General features: G+C 60.8%; 1 protein-coding gene across 1 annotated transcript; it reads right to left on the minus strand.

The window, feature by feature from the left end:
* Positions 1-932: 932 nt before the first annotated feature.
* NTRK1 (neurotrophic receptor tyrosine kinase 1) lies at positions 933-12,857 on the minus strand. Its single transcript, XM_054292750.1, has 17 exons — positions 12,670-12,857; positions 10,733-10,807; positions 9,729-9,800; positions 9,264-9,332; positions 8,835-8,989; positions 8,603-8,751; positions 8,362-8,488; positions 7,946-8,275; positions 7,730-7,747; positions 7,533-7,591; positions 6,658-6,760; positions 6,162-6,308; positions 5,940-6,070; positions 5,695-5,867; positions 2,588-2,828; positions 2,073-2,231; positions 933-1,118 (listed from the first exon to the last, which is right to left on the minus strand). Exons 1-17 carry the CDS (start codon positions 12,855-12,857, stop codon positions 933-935), a joined length of 2,382 nt encoding a protein of 793 aa, XP_054148725.1.
* Between the last annotated feature and the right edge of the window lie 1,541 nt (positions 12,858-14,398).

A 14,398-nucleotide genomic window follows, 5' to 3' on the forward strand; every position in this document is an offset into this window, starting at 1 on the left:
ACCTCCCTCCCGCTTATCTCGGGTCGCAGGGGGTAACAAAGGAGCTGCCAGGGCCCTGCCTGCGCTGCCTAATTATCCAGATGGAATCAATTCAGCTCCATTATGGTCAAATCCAGGTCTCAACCATTACCAAGGCGGCTGGAGAGCCTGAGGGGGGGATGATGGAGTGGATGCTGCAGGGCGTGTGATAACCCCTGGTTCCGAGGAGAGGACACAGAGAAGGGGGGATGTCGCCCCTTTTTGGGGGGATGGGTTTGTGCTGCCAAGTCCCATCCTCCACCTGCAGAGCCCTTGGCAAGGAGGCTCCCCGGGCCAGGGTGTGGCACAGGAATCCCTGGATTCTGCCCAAAATTATCCTCATGGCACAGCCCAAAACCATCCCTGGTGGGCTGGGGATGGGGGCACCAAACACAGCACCCCGGGCATGTGTGAGCCTTGATCCACACCCTGAGAGGATCCCTGGCACAGCATCTCCTCTGCCCCAGCCAGGACAGCTTCCCTGATGTGAAAATCCCCTTTTTCCCCCCAAAATGCCACCCCGGAGAACGCAGGGGGAGTGCAGGGGAGACACAGTTTATTAGTGACTGGTTTTGCTGCAGGGCAGGTGGGCACAGGGCAATCCCAACTCCCCTGGGGTGGAATTGAGCCCCCCCAGCTCCTCCCCATGCTGGGGTCTCCCAGCTCTGTCTGCCCCGAACCAAGAGGCTCCATCCTGGCACTGTGGGAGTGCCAAGGCGCCAAACCAGGGGTGCCACAGCCCTCCAGCCCCCCCTTTTCCTGGGAGTGAGCTGGCATTTTGCACTATAAATAACATTTCAGGCTTCTCCCCCTCCTCGGGCCATCAGTCCAGGGCTGTGAGGGGCAAAGCCATGCCCCGGGCAGCAGGGCAGGCAGGGAACAGCAGGGAGCAGAGGGTGCCAGGGGGTGCCCGCTCAGCCCAGGATGTCCAGGTACACAGGGGGTGTCTTGACGAGGGCCTGGAGGCGGCTGTGGATCTCCTTGATGGGCTGGCGCTGCTGGGGCTCCCGGTGCCAGCAGCTCTGCATGATGCCATAGACCTCGGAGGGGCACGTGCGGGGCCGCTCCAGCTGCCGGCCCTGCGTGATGCACTCGATGGCCTGCGGGGACAGGGGTGGAGATGGGAGCCCCTGCTCTGGGTACCCCTTGGGGGGGCTCCTTCCATCCTCCCTTCCCCAATCTGGGTACCCCAGAGTCTGTTAGCATCCTCCCTGCCCTGCGTGATGCACTCGATGGCCTGCGGGGACAGGGGTGGAGATGGGAGCCCCTGCTCTGGGTACCCCTTGGGGGGGGCTCTTACCATCCTCCCTGCCTTGCTCTGAGTACCCCTGGGGGCTGTTACCATCCTCATTGCCTGCTCTGGGTACCCCAGAGTCTGTTAGCATCCTCCCTGCCCTGCCCTGGATACCCCAGGGGGCTGTTACCATCCTCCCTACCCCACTCTGGGGGTGTTGCCATCCTCCTTCTCCCACTCTGGTACCCTCAGGGACTGTTACCACCCTCCCTGCCCTGCTCTGGGTACCCCCAGGGGGCTGTTACCATCCTCATTGCCTGCTCTGGGGGTGTTACCATCCTCCCTGCCCCAATCTGGGGCTGTTACCATCCTTCCTTGCCCCACTCTGGGTACCCCCAGGGGGCTGTTACCATCCCATCCTCCTTGACCCACTCTGGGTAGCCCCCTTGCCCTGCTCTGGGTGCCTCTAGGGGGTTGTTACCATTCTCCTTGCCCTGCTCTGGGGCTGTTATCATCCTCCCTGCCCCACTCTGGTACCCCCAGGGGCTGTTACCATCCTCCCTGCCCCACTCTGGGGGCTGTTACCACCCTCCCTGCCCTGCTCTGGGGCTGTTATCATCCTCCTTGCCCCACTTTGGGGGTGTCACCATCCTCTTTGCCCCACTCTCGGTACCCCCAGGGGCTGTTACCATCCTCCCTGCCCCACTCTGGGGGCTGTTACCATCATCCTTGCCTGGTCTGGGGGTGTTACCATCTTCCTTGCCTTGTTTTGGGTACCCCAGGAGCTGTCCCCATCCTCCTTGCCCCCCAGCTGGCTCACCTCAGTGTTGGACAGCTGGTACCAGGGCTGCTTGCCGTAGGTGAAGATCTCCCAGAGCACCACGCCGAAGCTCCAGATGTCGCTCTCGGTGGTGAATTTGCGGTACAGGATGCTCTCAGGAGGCATCCAGCGGATGGGCAGCATGGTCCTGCCCCCCACCTGCCCACAGCAGGGCTGTCAGCACGGCAGGGACCCTCCTGGTCCCCTTCCCTCACCCCTCAATCCCCAGGTTTGATGTTAGGAAGAAATTTTTTACTCTGAGGGCGGTGATGCCCTGAGAAGCTGTGGCTGCCCCATCCCTGGAGATACTCAAGGTCAGGATTTGGAGCCAGCAACCTGTTCTTTTGGAAAGCATCCCTGCAGGTTGAGCTGGATGGCTTCCAAGCATCCTTTCCAACCCATTCTGTGGTTAAATATGGATGTGAGGAGAAGGGGTGGGAGGAAACAGCCACGAGGGAAACGGAGTGTGGCCTCCCAACGCATCCCAGAGCAAAGGGGAGGCAGGAGCAGCTCACCCGGTAATAGTCGGTGCTGTAGATGTCCCGGGACATGCCGAAATCCCCGATTTTCACCACCAGCTCGTGGCCCACCAGGCAGTTGCGGGTGGCCAGGTCCCGGTGCACGAAGTGGAGGGAGGCCAGGTACACCATGCCCGAGGCGATCTGCGTGGCGATGTGCAGCATGTGCCCCAGCGCCAGCGGGCCCCGCGGCTGCCCCGGGCCCTGCTCCAGGATCTTGGCATCGGGGCCGTGGGACCTGCGGGGCACAGGGCCTGATTGGAGTGTGGGATGGGTGGGAGAGAGCACAGCTTCTCAAATTTCAAAAAAATTCCCGTTTTTCCAAAAAAAATTCCCATTTTTCCTGGGAAGGCAGTGAGCCCCACGGCTGCCCCATGCCCTGCTCCAAGATCTTGGCGTTGGGGCCGTGGGACCTGTGGGGCACAGGGGCTGATTGGGGCGTGGGGAGAGAGCACAGCTTCCCAAATTTCAAAAATATTCCCATTTTTCCAAAAAAATTCCCATTTTTCCTGGGAAGGCAGTGAGCCCCGCGGCTGCCCCATGCCCTGCTCCAAGATCTTGGCATTGGGGCCGTGGGACCTGTGGGGCACAGGGGCTGATTGGAGTGTGGGATGGGTGGGAGACAGCACAGCTTCTCAATTTTCCAAAATATTCCCATTTTTCAAAAAAATTCCCATTCTTCCAAAAAATTCCCATTTTTCTTGGGAAGGCAGTGAGCCCTGCTCCAGGATCTTGGCATTGGGGCCGTGGGACCTGTGGGGCAGAGGGGCTGATTGGAATGTGGGGAGAGCGCACAGCTTCTCAAATTTCAAAAAAATTCCCATTTTTCAAAAAAATTCCCATTTTTCCTGGGAAAGCACTGAGCCCCACGGCTGCCCCAGGCCCTGCTCCAGGATCTTGGCATTGGGGCCGTGGGACCTGTGGGGCACAGGGGCTGACTGGGGCGTGGGGAGAGAGCACAGCTTCTCAATTTTCAAAAAAATTCCCATTTTTCAAAAAAATTCCCATTTTTCAAAAAAATTCCCATTTTTCCAAAAAATTCCCATTTTTCTTGGGAAGGCAATGAGCCCTGCTCCAGGATCTTGGCATCGGGGCCGTGGGATCTGTGGGGCAGAGGGGCTGATTGGGGCGTTGGGAGAGAGCTCAACTTCTCAAATTTCCAAAAAATTCCCATTTTTCCTGGGAAGGCAGCGAGCCCTGCTCCAGGATCTTGGCATCGGGGCCATGGGACCTGTGGGGCACAGGGGCTGATTGGAGTGTGGGGAGAGAGCTCAACTTCCCAATTTTCCAAAATATTCCCGTTTTTCCTGGGAAGGCAGCGAGCCCTTCTCCAGGACCTTTGCATCAGGGCCTTTGGATCTGTGGGACAGAGGAGCTGCTGGGAGCGTGGCATGGGTGGGAGAGAGCACAACTTCCCAATTTTCCAAAATATTCCCGTTTTTCCTGGGAAGGCAGTGAGAATCACAGAATCACTGGGTTGGAAGAGGCCTTCAAGATCATCAGCCCCAACACCTCAACGAAGCCCTGGCACCCAGTGCCACATCCAGGCTTTGTTTTAAACACATCCAGGGATGGTGACTCCAGCACCACACAGGGAGAAGGAGAGAAAACAATTATAGTCTCTATTCACTGTTCCTGTTTTTGCACACGTGGAATGTGTTACGGAGATTGTACACTCAAAGTGATATTGGACATGGGGGAAAGTTGGTTTGAGTGATTAGCCAATCACTCAAAGCTGTGTCTGACTGTCTGGAGAGAGTATAGTAGAGAAATATATAAAAATAAATATATAAAAATATATAAATATATAGAAAAAATATATATTTTTATATATTTTATATATCTGTGGCCACAGACTTGGCTATTAGACATGGGTGAAAGTTGGTTTGAGTGATTAGCCAGTCACTCAAAGCTGTGTCTGACTGTCTGGAGACAGTCATGGATTTTTCTTTAGTATAGTAGAGAAATATATAAAAATAAATATATAAAAAAATATAAATATATAGAAAAAATATATATTTAAATATACACAAATATATATAATATATCGAAATATATAAAATATTGAAATATATAAAATATAGAAATATATTTCTATGTAGAAATATATAGAAATACATAGAAATTTCTTTTTTCTTTTTAATATGTAATTTAGTAGGGATTAGTGTAATATAGCTTAATAAAGCAATTGTGCACACACACAGGGAGGGAACACACACAAGGAGGGCACACACACCTGTGCACACACATGGGAAGGACACACACCTGTGCACACATACATGGAGGGCACACACACCTATGCACACACAGGGAGGATGCACACACAGGGAGGGCACTCACACCTGCGCACACACGCAGGGCAGGGCATTCACACCTATGCACACACATGGAGAGGTCACACACACCTGTGCATGCACACAGGGAGGGCACACACACAGGGCAGGGCATTCACACCTGTGCACACACACGGGGACAACACACGCACAGGGAGGGCACGGACACCTGTGCACACATGGGGAGGGCACACACAAGTGTTCACACACATGGGCCCTGAAGAAGACAGAATGTCAGGGTGGAAGGCAGTGGGTTGGGGTGCAAGGCGGCGTGTCAGGGTGCAAGAAGGCATGTCAGGGTGGAAGGCGGTGTGTCAGGGCACACGGCAGCATGCCAGGGCACACGGGCAGGGTGTGAAAGCAGCACCGTGCGTGCAGCGGGGCGTGCAAGCCCAGCCCTCGGTGCCTTTGATGCCGAGCGCTGCTGACAGCCCGGCCGGGGCGGCCGTGGCCGGGGGCTGGGGGAGCTCTGCTCGGCAGAACCATTAATGCCAACTCCCATAACAATAATCATAAAAGCCACGTCTCAGAGCTCCTCGCGCGGCCACTAAAGCGATGCCTCTGGCAGCCCCCCCGTCTAGCAGCAATACCTGGGGGGGCAATCGAAAAGTCTCTGCTTATTCCAGCTGATGGCCAATCTCTCTCTATTTAAGCCTCTCAGACAGCTAATCTAATCAATATTGCAAGGAGGGCTGCATTAGCAGGGAGCAGGCTGGCTGCGCTGATGGAGAGGCAGATGGGGGGCTCCTGTCCCCCCCCCCGCTGTCCCACCTGAGGAAGCGGTTGAGGTCGCCGTGCTTCATGTACTCGAAGACCATGATGAGGGGCTCGCCCTCGGTGCACACGCCGTAGAACTTGACGATGTGCTCGTGCTGCAGCACCGTCAGCAGCTCGGCCTCGCGCTGGAAATCCAGGCGGGCGCTTTCCGTCACCTCCTTCAGCGCCTGCGGGGACACGGCGTCAGCGACACCCGCCCCAGGGACCCCCTCACCCCATCATCCTGCCCCCCTCCTCACCTTCACGGCCACCAGCATCTTCTCCTGCTCCGGGAGGAGGTTGTAGCACTCGGCCAAGAAAACCTTCCCGAAGGCGCCCTCGCCCAGCTCCCACTTGAGCACGATGTCCCTCCTCTGGACGTGGTGCACGCCTGGGGGGGCCCCCCACCCGTCAGTGCCCCCCAGCCCGGCTGTGAGCATTGAGGGGTGCTCGGGGAGCACAGCCCCCAGCCCAAGCCTTACAGGCGTTGCAGAAATACTGGGGGTTCTCGATGAAGTTGCTCTTGAGCCCCTCCAGCTTGCTCTCAGCCGAGGAGAGGGGGCTGCTGCCCAGGTTCATGAAGTGCAGGGACATGGCCAGGTCATCCTCTCGGGCCAGCACGGCTGAGCCTTGTGGGGACAAGGACAAGGCCCATCAAGGGGGTCCCCCAGCTCTGCTCCTCCTCCCCCCAGCCTGTGCAGGCAGTGCCAGGCTCTGCCGAGCATCCCCCTGCTCGCCCGGCCCCCGGGGGCCAGGCAGCCCGATCAAAACCATTTAGAGGCTGAATCCATTCCAGGAGTGAATTAGCAGCTGCTGCCCGCGCTCCCGGGGGAGCCAGCACCTCTCCACGGGTGTCCCCCCCACCCACAGCCCCTCTTCCCACACCTGTGACCCGAGCCAGGTGCCACAGGGACGTGGGGACCGGGCTGTCCCCGTGTCACAGCCCCAATACCGAGTCGCCAGGCTGGGGGCACTCACGGTTAATGCCGAACTTGGAGCGGCGCCCGCACTTGTTGAGCAGGATGAGCATGACAGAGAGGGAGAGGCAGGCGAACACGGCCAGGGCCACGGCCACCGAGACCTGCTGGCAGCGAGGACAGATCAGGCCAGGTCGCACCAGGGATGGGAACAAACTGTGAGGTGGTGACAAGCACCAGGGGCTGCCACAGGGGAAACTGAGGCACTGAGAGTCTGTCCTTCATCCCCACTGTATAACCCACATCCCCAAGCACTGGTTTGGCCACTGAAACCTGCTGGCAGCAAGGACGGAGATCAGGACCAGATCCCACCACGTCCCTTTTCTCAGCCCATGGGATGGGGAACAAACTGTGAGATGGTGACCATCCCCAGGGGAAACTGAGGCACTGAGAGTTTGTCCTTCATCCCCATTGTATAACCCACAGACCCTGAGAGCTGGTTTGGCCACCAAGACCTGCTGGCAGCAAGGACAGATCAGGCCAGGTCCCACCAGGTCCCTTTTCTCACCCTGTGGGATGGGAACAACCCCATGAGATGGTGACAATCCCCAGGGGAAACTGAGGCACTGAGAGTCTGTCCTTCATCCCCATTGTATAACCCACATCCCCCGAGTACTGGTTTGGCCACCAAGACCTGCTGGCAGCGAGGACAGATCAGGCCAGGTCCCACCAGGTCCCTTTTGTCAGCCCGTGGCATGGGAACAACCCCATGAGATGGTGACAAGCCCCAGGGGCTGCCACAGGGGAAACTGAGGCACTGAGAGTCTGTCCTTCATCCCTATCATATAACCCACATCCTACTCGGTCCTCTAGGAGGTGCCACCCTCTTGCAGGTGTCCTGGTCCCCCCATCCCACGCTGCAGAGCATCTCCTCACCCCAAACGTGTGCTCATCTGTTGTCTCCACAGGCCCCTCCAGCGAGCTGTTCCTGGTGCCTGGGGCAGGGAGAGGGTGTAGGGTGAGTGTGGGGTCCTCATCCCCCCCAAAAAATGGCCCTGGCAAGGACCTGGACACCCCAGGATGGGTGGAATGCCCAGTTTAGGGGAGCTGGGGCAGCAATCCTGGCCACTCACCCCGTGGGGACAGGGACACTGGAGCAGCCCAAAGGGAGAGAAAGGAGAAACACTCGTTATCCCTCAGGTGGGAGCAGCCCATCCTTGGGGGAAACTGAGGCACACCAGTGTAGACAACAGGCAGAGCCGAGTACAACACACCCTGCCCACCAGGTGTGACACAGCTCCTCGGTAGGATGGGGGACACCCCATACGACCCCTGGCACTGGCACCTACCTGGGATGGGCTCCTCGGGGCTGAAGCTGAAGGGGTTGTCCATGAAGCGCACCTGGACGCTGCGGGAGGCCCAGCCCAGGGCGTTCTCCACCACCAGGGTGTAGTTGCCGTTGTTGACGTGTGTGGGACGGTTGAGCTGGAGGCAGCCGTGGAGCACGGTGGAGTTGTGCTCGTACTCCATGATGAAGGTGTGGATGTAGGGCCCTTCCTTCAGGGCCGTGCTGTTGAAGAGCCAGCGGATGTCGGGGACGGGGTTGCCATCCACGGAGAAGGGGATGCACCAGAAATGCCGGGGGATGGCGGTGTCCAGCAGCAGGATCACGGGGGGAACTGGGACACACAGGGATGGGTGGGTTCCTGGGCCAGACCCCCACCCAGCCCCCAGCCCCCAGCCCAGCCCCTTCTGGACCCCTCACAGGTGACGTTCAGCACCACGCTGTCCTCTGCCAGCCCCGCCGCGTTCTCTGCCCGGCACAGCAGCTCCTTGTGGTTGAGGTGAGAGGAGACGTTGCTGATCTCCAGGACGATCTCCCAGTCCGAGAGCTGCAGGGAACGCCAGGGGTGTTGGAGCAGATGCCACCCCCCAACCCCAACCAGCTCCTGCATCCCCCCTGTGCCCATCCCACCAGTGAGAGGATGCTGGGGGGCTGAGCTTGCCTTGGTGACAGCGAGCAGCTCGGGTCCCACCTCGGTCACCACCCACTCTGCGGTGGCCGCTGGGCTGGCGCTGATGTGGCAGGTGAGGTTGACGCTGTCCCCTTGGCTCAGCGCCACCTCGGGGGGCTCGATGTGGACACTCGGGGGGTCTGCAGGGACAGGAGGGTGAGCCATGAGTGTCCCTGCATGCCCAGGCTCAGGATAGGGGACAAACCCACGGCCAGGCACGTACCACAGGCGTGGAGAGCCTGGCTGCCCAGGGCCACGGGCACGCTGCCCTCCCAGCAGAGCAGGGACTGGTTGCCCAGCTCAGCCCGGCTGCTGTTGTGCCACAGCTGCAGCCAGCGGAGCCCACAGGAGCAGTTGAAGGGATTTCCCACCACGATGCTGAGATGGAGCAGGGAAGAGAGCTCAAAAGGATTCCAGGCCCCACACGTTCGTGTGTGTCCCAGCCAAGGCTGCACTTGGGCACTCCCAGCCTCCAGCTTTGTGTCACACGTGTCCCATGTGCCACCCTGTCCCCACACCCGTGGATGTGAGAGCCACCATCTCACCGAGAATCTCACTGCATCCCCAGCTCTGTCTGTGTCACTGGAGGGGCACATCCATCCCCAGTGGGAGATGCTCCACACCCACCTCCCCCCTCTCTCTCGTCACTCACAGCTCCTGCAGGGGCAGATGCCAGAAGGTTTTCCAGGAAAGGCTTTGCAGGGCATTGGAGGAGAGATTCCTGTTGGGACAGCCCCCATCAGCCACCCCTTCCCATCCAGCAGAGGTGGCACGGCGCAGCCCCGGGGCTGTCACACCGTGACCAAGCAAAACCAGCTCTGCCAGGCGTGCCACCAGCCCTCAGGACCCCAGAACAGGGTCCCCATCCGTTTTTGGGGTACCCCACCCTCCCTGGTGCAGCACAGAGCTCCCGGAGGGGCAGCAGCTGCCTGCTCTCCTGCCCAGATCGATGTTTTCCCACTCAGCAGCAGTGGGGAAACTGATGTGCCCGGGGGCGGTGATGGGACACCATCGATCCTGCCTGGGCACGGGGACACGGGGACAGGCCACCCTGCAGCGGGCACAGCCCCCGGGGCACCAACGGGGGCACGGTGGGCAAGGGGAAGGGGAGACTCACACGTGGCTCAGCTTGGGGGTGTCCAGGAAGGCATCGGCAGAGATGTGCTGCAGCCCCGACCTGGAGATGGTGCTGAAAGGAGGGCAGGGTGAGCACCCGGGAGAATGTCCCCTCTGGGGAGCTCCCCCTCCACTGGCCCTTCCCTCTTCTCATTTTCCTGTGCAGGGATCCCACACCGGGGTATTCACAGGTTCTCCATTCTTGGAGCATCCCCTGCGAATTCTGGCTCCATGGGATGGAGCTCTGGGGATCCTCCTGTCCACCCCACACATTTCCATGTGCAGGGACCCTATCGCTGGGATGCTCACAGGTTCTCTGCTCTGGGAGCATCCCTGTGACTCCTGGCAATGGGATGGAGCTCTGGGGATCCCCTCCCTCCACTCCCCACATTTCCTTGTGCAGGGACCCCACACCGGGATATTCACAGGTTCTCTGCTCTGGGAGCATCCCCTGCAACTCCTGGCAATGGGATTGAGCTCTGGGGATCCCCCCACTCCATCCCACTCATTTCCCTGTGCAGGGACCCCATCCTCGGGGTGCTCACATGTTCTCTGCTCTGGGAATGTCCCCTGCGACTCCTGGCAGTGGGATTGAGCTCTGGGGATCCCCCCATCCACAAAAGCCCTTCTGTCTTCCCATTTCCCCAGGGGTGCTCACAGGTTCTCCATTCTTGGAGCACCCCTGTGACTCCTGGCAGTGGGATGGAGCTCTGGAGATCCCCCCACTCCATCCCACTCATTTCCATGTGCAGGGACCCCATCCTCGGGGTGCTCACATGTTCTCTGCTCTGGGAATGTCCCCTGCGACTCCTGGCAGTGGGATTGAGCTCTGGGGATCCCCCCATCCACAAAAGCCCTTCTCTCTTCCCATTTCCCCGGGGTGCTCACAGGTTCTCCATTCTTGGAGCATCCCTGTGACTCCTGGCAGTGGGATGGAGCTCTGGGGATCCCCTCCCTCCACTCCCCATATTTCCCTGTGCAGGGACCCCATCCCGAGGTGCTCACAGGTTCCTGAGGTCCCGCAGTGTCCTGGTGTCAGCTCGGCTCAGGGTCCTGAGCGCCGGCTGGTTCTCAATGACGCTGGAAGGCAAAGGAGGGGGCTCAGAGGGGCAGCCCACGACCCCCTCATGCCTCAAAGAGTGAGGTGAGAGCTCTCCCGCTCCCCAGGCTGTGCCCACAGCCGGGGATGGGGACGAGGTGGAGCTGAGCTGCCCCACCGTGCCTCAGTTTCCCCTGGGATGAGCTGGGAAGAAGGGGGATGGCAGTGGGTGATCCCGATGGTGCCGAGCCCCTGGTCAATGTGAACTGTGCGGGGTCAGGGCTCAGCCACCACCTGGAGCCCACACAGAATGAGTTTGCTGGGTCTCAGCCCCCCTCACCCTTTGGGTCCCCAGGGTGTCCTGCACTGTGACAGGGACACCGCTGTCACTGTCCCCCCACCCTTTTCTCCAGGCAGGAGATGAAGAAAAGCCCCTTTAGGAGCAGGTGCAGGGTTTTTCCCTGCCCCACCCCGCTCCTGTGAACCCCAAACAACAGGGCTGGCGAATTGGGGTTCAGATCCACACCAAGGGGGTTTTGGTGCCCTTAACCTTGGTGAGGATGGGATGAGAGCAGCTGGGATGGCTGGGGGTCTCTCGAGGACCACCATCCCCACCACCAGCCACGCCATCCCACCCCACGAGCCAGCAAACAAAGAGCTGGCAGCGCCTGTGGCGCAGCACGTGGGGAAACTGAGGCACGGAGACACCGCAGCCAGGCCCCAGCAATGCGGCACAGGCAGGGCTCTGGGCTGGGGGGAAACCCCAGAAATTGGGTCACTTTTGTGTCCTGCAGCACCCCGTCACCCCAGCACCCTCCTGTCTCTGCTGCCTCCAGCCCTGGTCTCCCCACCTGCAGCAAGGGAAGGAGTGGGAGCAGAGCAAATGCCCCAAAGCAGCAAATTTGGGGTGTGCCCCCCAGCGTGCCCACCCACAGACCCCAGGGCACAGCGACGGCTCCAACAGGATGGGGGCAAGCAGCTCCCCACTGCCCTGCCCTGCCCAGCACGGTATGGGTGCACCCTCAGCGTGTTGGCATCGCTGCAGGAGGGGGTGAAGAGCTGCCCCCAGCCCCTCACTTGGTCCCTGGGGGAATGCTGCACCCCCCTCACCCCATTTTGCAGCCCCCAGTTCCTCCCAGCAAGCAGCTGCTCTCCCCACAGCGATCCCAGCCCATCCAGTGATCCCAGCCCATCCAGCCATCCCTGCTCCTGTCCCTGAGCAAATCACCTCCATCATCCCCATCACCACCAGCTCTGCTGCCCCCAGCCACAACCACCACCATCCCCGTCGCTCCCAGCCCCTCTGCCTGCTCCCCAAAATCCGTCACTCCCAACCCCATCACCTCCATCGCTCCCAGCCCCATCACCTCCATCTCTCCCAAATCCATCACCTCCATCACTCCCATCCCCATCAGCTCCATCTCTCCCATCCCCATCACCTCCATCGCCCCCATCCCCATCACCTCCATCACTCCCAGCCCCATCACCTCCATCTCTCCCAGCCCCATCACCTCCATCACTCCCAGCCCCATCACCTCCATCTCTCCCAGCCCCATCACCTCCATCACTCCCAGCCCCATCACCTCCATCACTCCCAGCCCCATCACCTCCATCGCTCCCAGCCCCATCAGCTCCATCCCTGAGCTCTGTCACTGCCAACTCCATCGCTGCTTCAGCATCATCACCGCATCCCTCACCCTCGTCACCCCCAGCTCCTCTGCCTGCTCCCCGATATCTGTCGCCCCCAGATTTGTCACCCCCAGACCCAGCCCGGTCACCCCCAGCTCCTCCGCCTGTTCCCCGAGCTGTGTCACCCCCAGATTGGTCCCTCCCAGCCCCACCGCGCTGTCCCATCGCTCTGCCCGATATCTGAGCTTCATCCTCGACCCCCGGCCCCACTCACACGTCGGTGAAGCCGCCGCTTTCCACCAGCGGGGCCAGGCTGCTCACGGTGTCGGGCTCCCGGCAGAGCAATATCCCGGCCCCGGGGCAGCGGCAGGGCCGGGGGCAGGCGCCGGCAGCGCCCGGGGCTGCCGGGGACAGCGGCAGGAGCAGCGCGGCCAGGCAGAGCCAGGCGGGCAGCGGCGGCATCGCGGGGCCGGTCCCGGTGCCGGCGCTGGCTCCGCTGCCGGTGCTGCCCGTCCTGGCTCCCGGTGCCGGTTCTGGTCCCGGTGCCGCCGGTGCTGCCGGTGCCGCCCTCCCTCGCACTTGCCCGGCAGCCCGAGCACGGGGCCGTGCGGGGCTTTAAAAGCAACAACACGGACCGGCCTCCCGGGAGGGGCCGGCACCGGCACCGCCCCCGGCCCGGCCCGAGACACCCCCGGCCGCGATTCACCGGCACCGGGAAGGCTCCGAGCCGGGCGAGGGGGATTCCTCGCACTGGCACCGACCATGGAGCCCGTCTGTGCCCTGCCCGTGCCATGCCCGTGCCCTGCTCATTCTCTGCCCTGCTCATTCCCTGCTCGTTCCCTGCCCGTGCCATGCCCGTGCCATGCCCGTGCCCTGCCACCACCCTCCCTGCACCCTGGCACCCTACACCGGCACCCCCAGCCCCACCAAGCAGATCCATCCCGCCAAACCCCCCAAAATTCCCACCAAACCCCCAAAATTCCCGTATACACACACACACACCACACCCGCTCCAGGACCTGGCTCGGGGCAGGCTGCAGCACAAGGGACAGGGCTCATCACCATCCCGAGGGCCACCTACTGTCCCCCGAGCTGTCACAGCCCCCAAATCTCCAGGCGTGGTGGCTTTGCCTGGATCAAGCTCTCCCCAGCACCCCGGGGGCGCAGAGATGCTGGAGGTGGGCACACGCTTGGTGGCACAGTGGCCCTGTCCCCAACTGTCCCCTCCGACCAGGACGCACCTCATCCTCCTCCCCGAGGTGGGGCAGGACAGGACACGGTTCCCCATCCCCACCGGGCGCTGTTTTGTCCCCGAGCTCGCTGCGAAGCCCGTCGGGGGTGGCTCATCCCAGCGCTGAGTTCCGCACCTTCTCAGCCCCGCACCTTTCCCCCCAAGGCTCATCCCCACCGGCGGCACCCAGGAGACCCCGATTCCTTTGGGGTCACCTCCCGTGGGGCCCCACTGGACACCCCAGCACTCCCCCCCCCGCCGGCAGAGCTGTTGCCACATCCTCCTAAATTCCACTGCTTTGACGTTTTTCTCTAGAAACGCCCCCGGTTTGGGCACCGCAGGGCAAAGCCACAGGACGCAGATAGGGCTTGGGGGGGGGGGGTAGGGAGTGGGAAGCCCCTTGTGCCGCCCCCCCGCGACCCCCCGAGGCAGGCACTGCCGCAGCTGAGCTTCATCCCCTTTATTCGAGCTCACATTAGGCAGTGATGCCCCTCCAGTGGGCCAGCACGGCCTCTGGGAAGAGACACCAGGCTTCTCTGAGTGCCGTGACTCAGTTTCCCCACTTAGGAAAGGCGTGGGGATCACAGGGGTTGCTGACCTGGGGGAGCAGATTGATGGGGGACCCCAAATGTCAAACCCTGCTACCCCTTCCCATACCCACATTATCCCACCACCCCCCAAAAAAAAAAAAAAGGAAAAATGGGTGTTCTCCTCCCAACCAGCAGCCCCCTACTCCCTCCCCCCGACTCGGAGCACCCCCAATTTATTTTCA

The sequence above is a fragment of the Melozone crissalis genome, unplaced genomic scaffold, assembly GCF_028551555.1.
Source record: "Melozone crissalis strain CALT ecotype California unplaced genomic scaffold, PUWL_Pcris_2 ptg000114l_1, whole genome shotgun sequence".
NCBI lineage: Eukaryota > Metazoa > Chordata > Aves > Passeriformes > Passerellidae > Melozone > Melozone crissalis.

Bases quoted from the DNA above. Each gene is read 5' to 3' on its own strand.
- NTRK1 (XM_054292750.1), bottom strand. From the start codon at position 12,857: ATGCCGCCGCTGCCCGCCTGGCTCTGCCTGGCCGCGCTGCTCCTGCCG. The intron at 9,333-9,728 runs GTGAGTCTCCCC...CTGTCCCAACAG, and splicing joins ACCCCCAAGCTGAGCCACGT to GAATCTCTCCTCCAATGCCC. The intron at 6,761-7,532 runs GTGAGGAGATGC...CGCTGCCAGCAG, and splicing joins CAGATGAGCACACGTTTGGG to GTCTCGGTGGCCGTGGCCCT.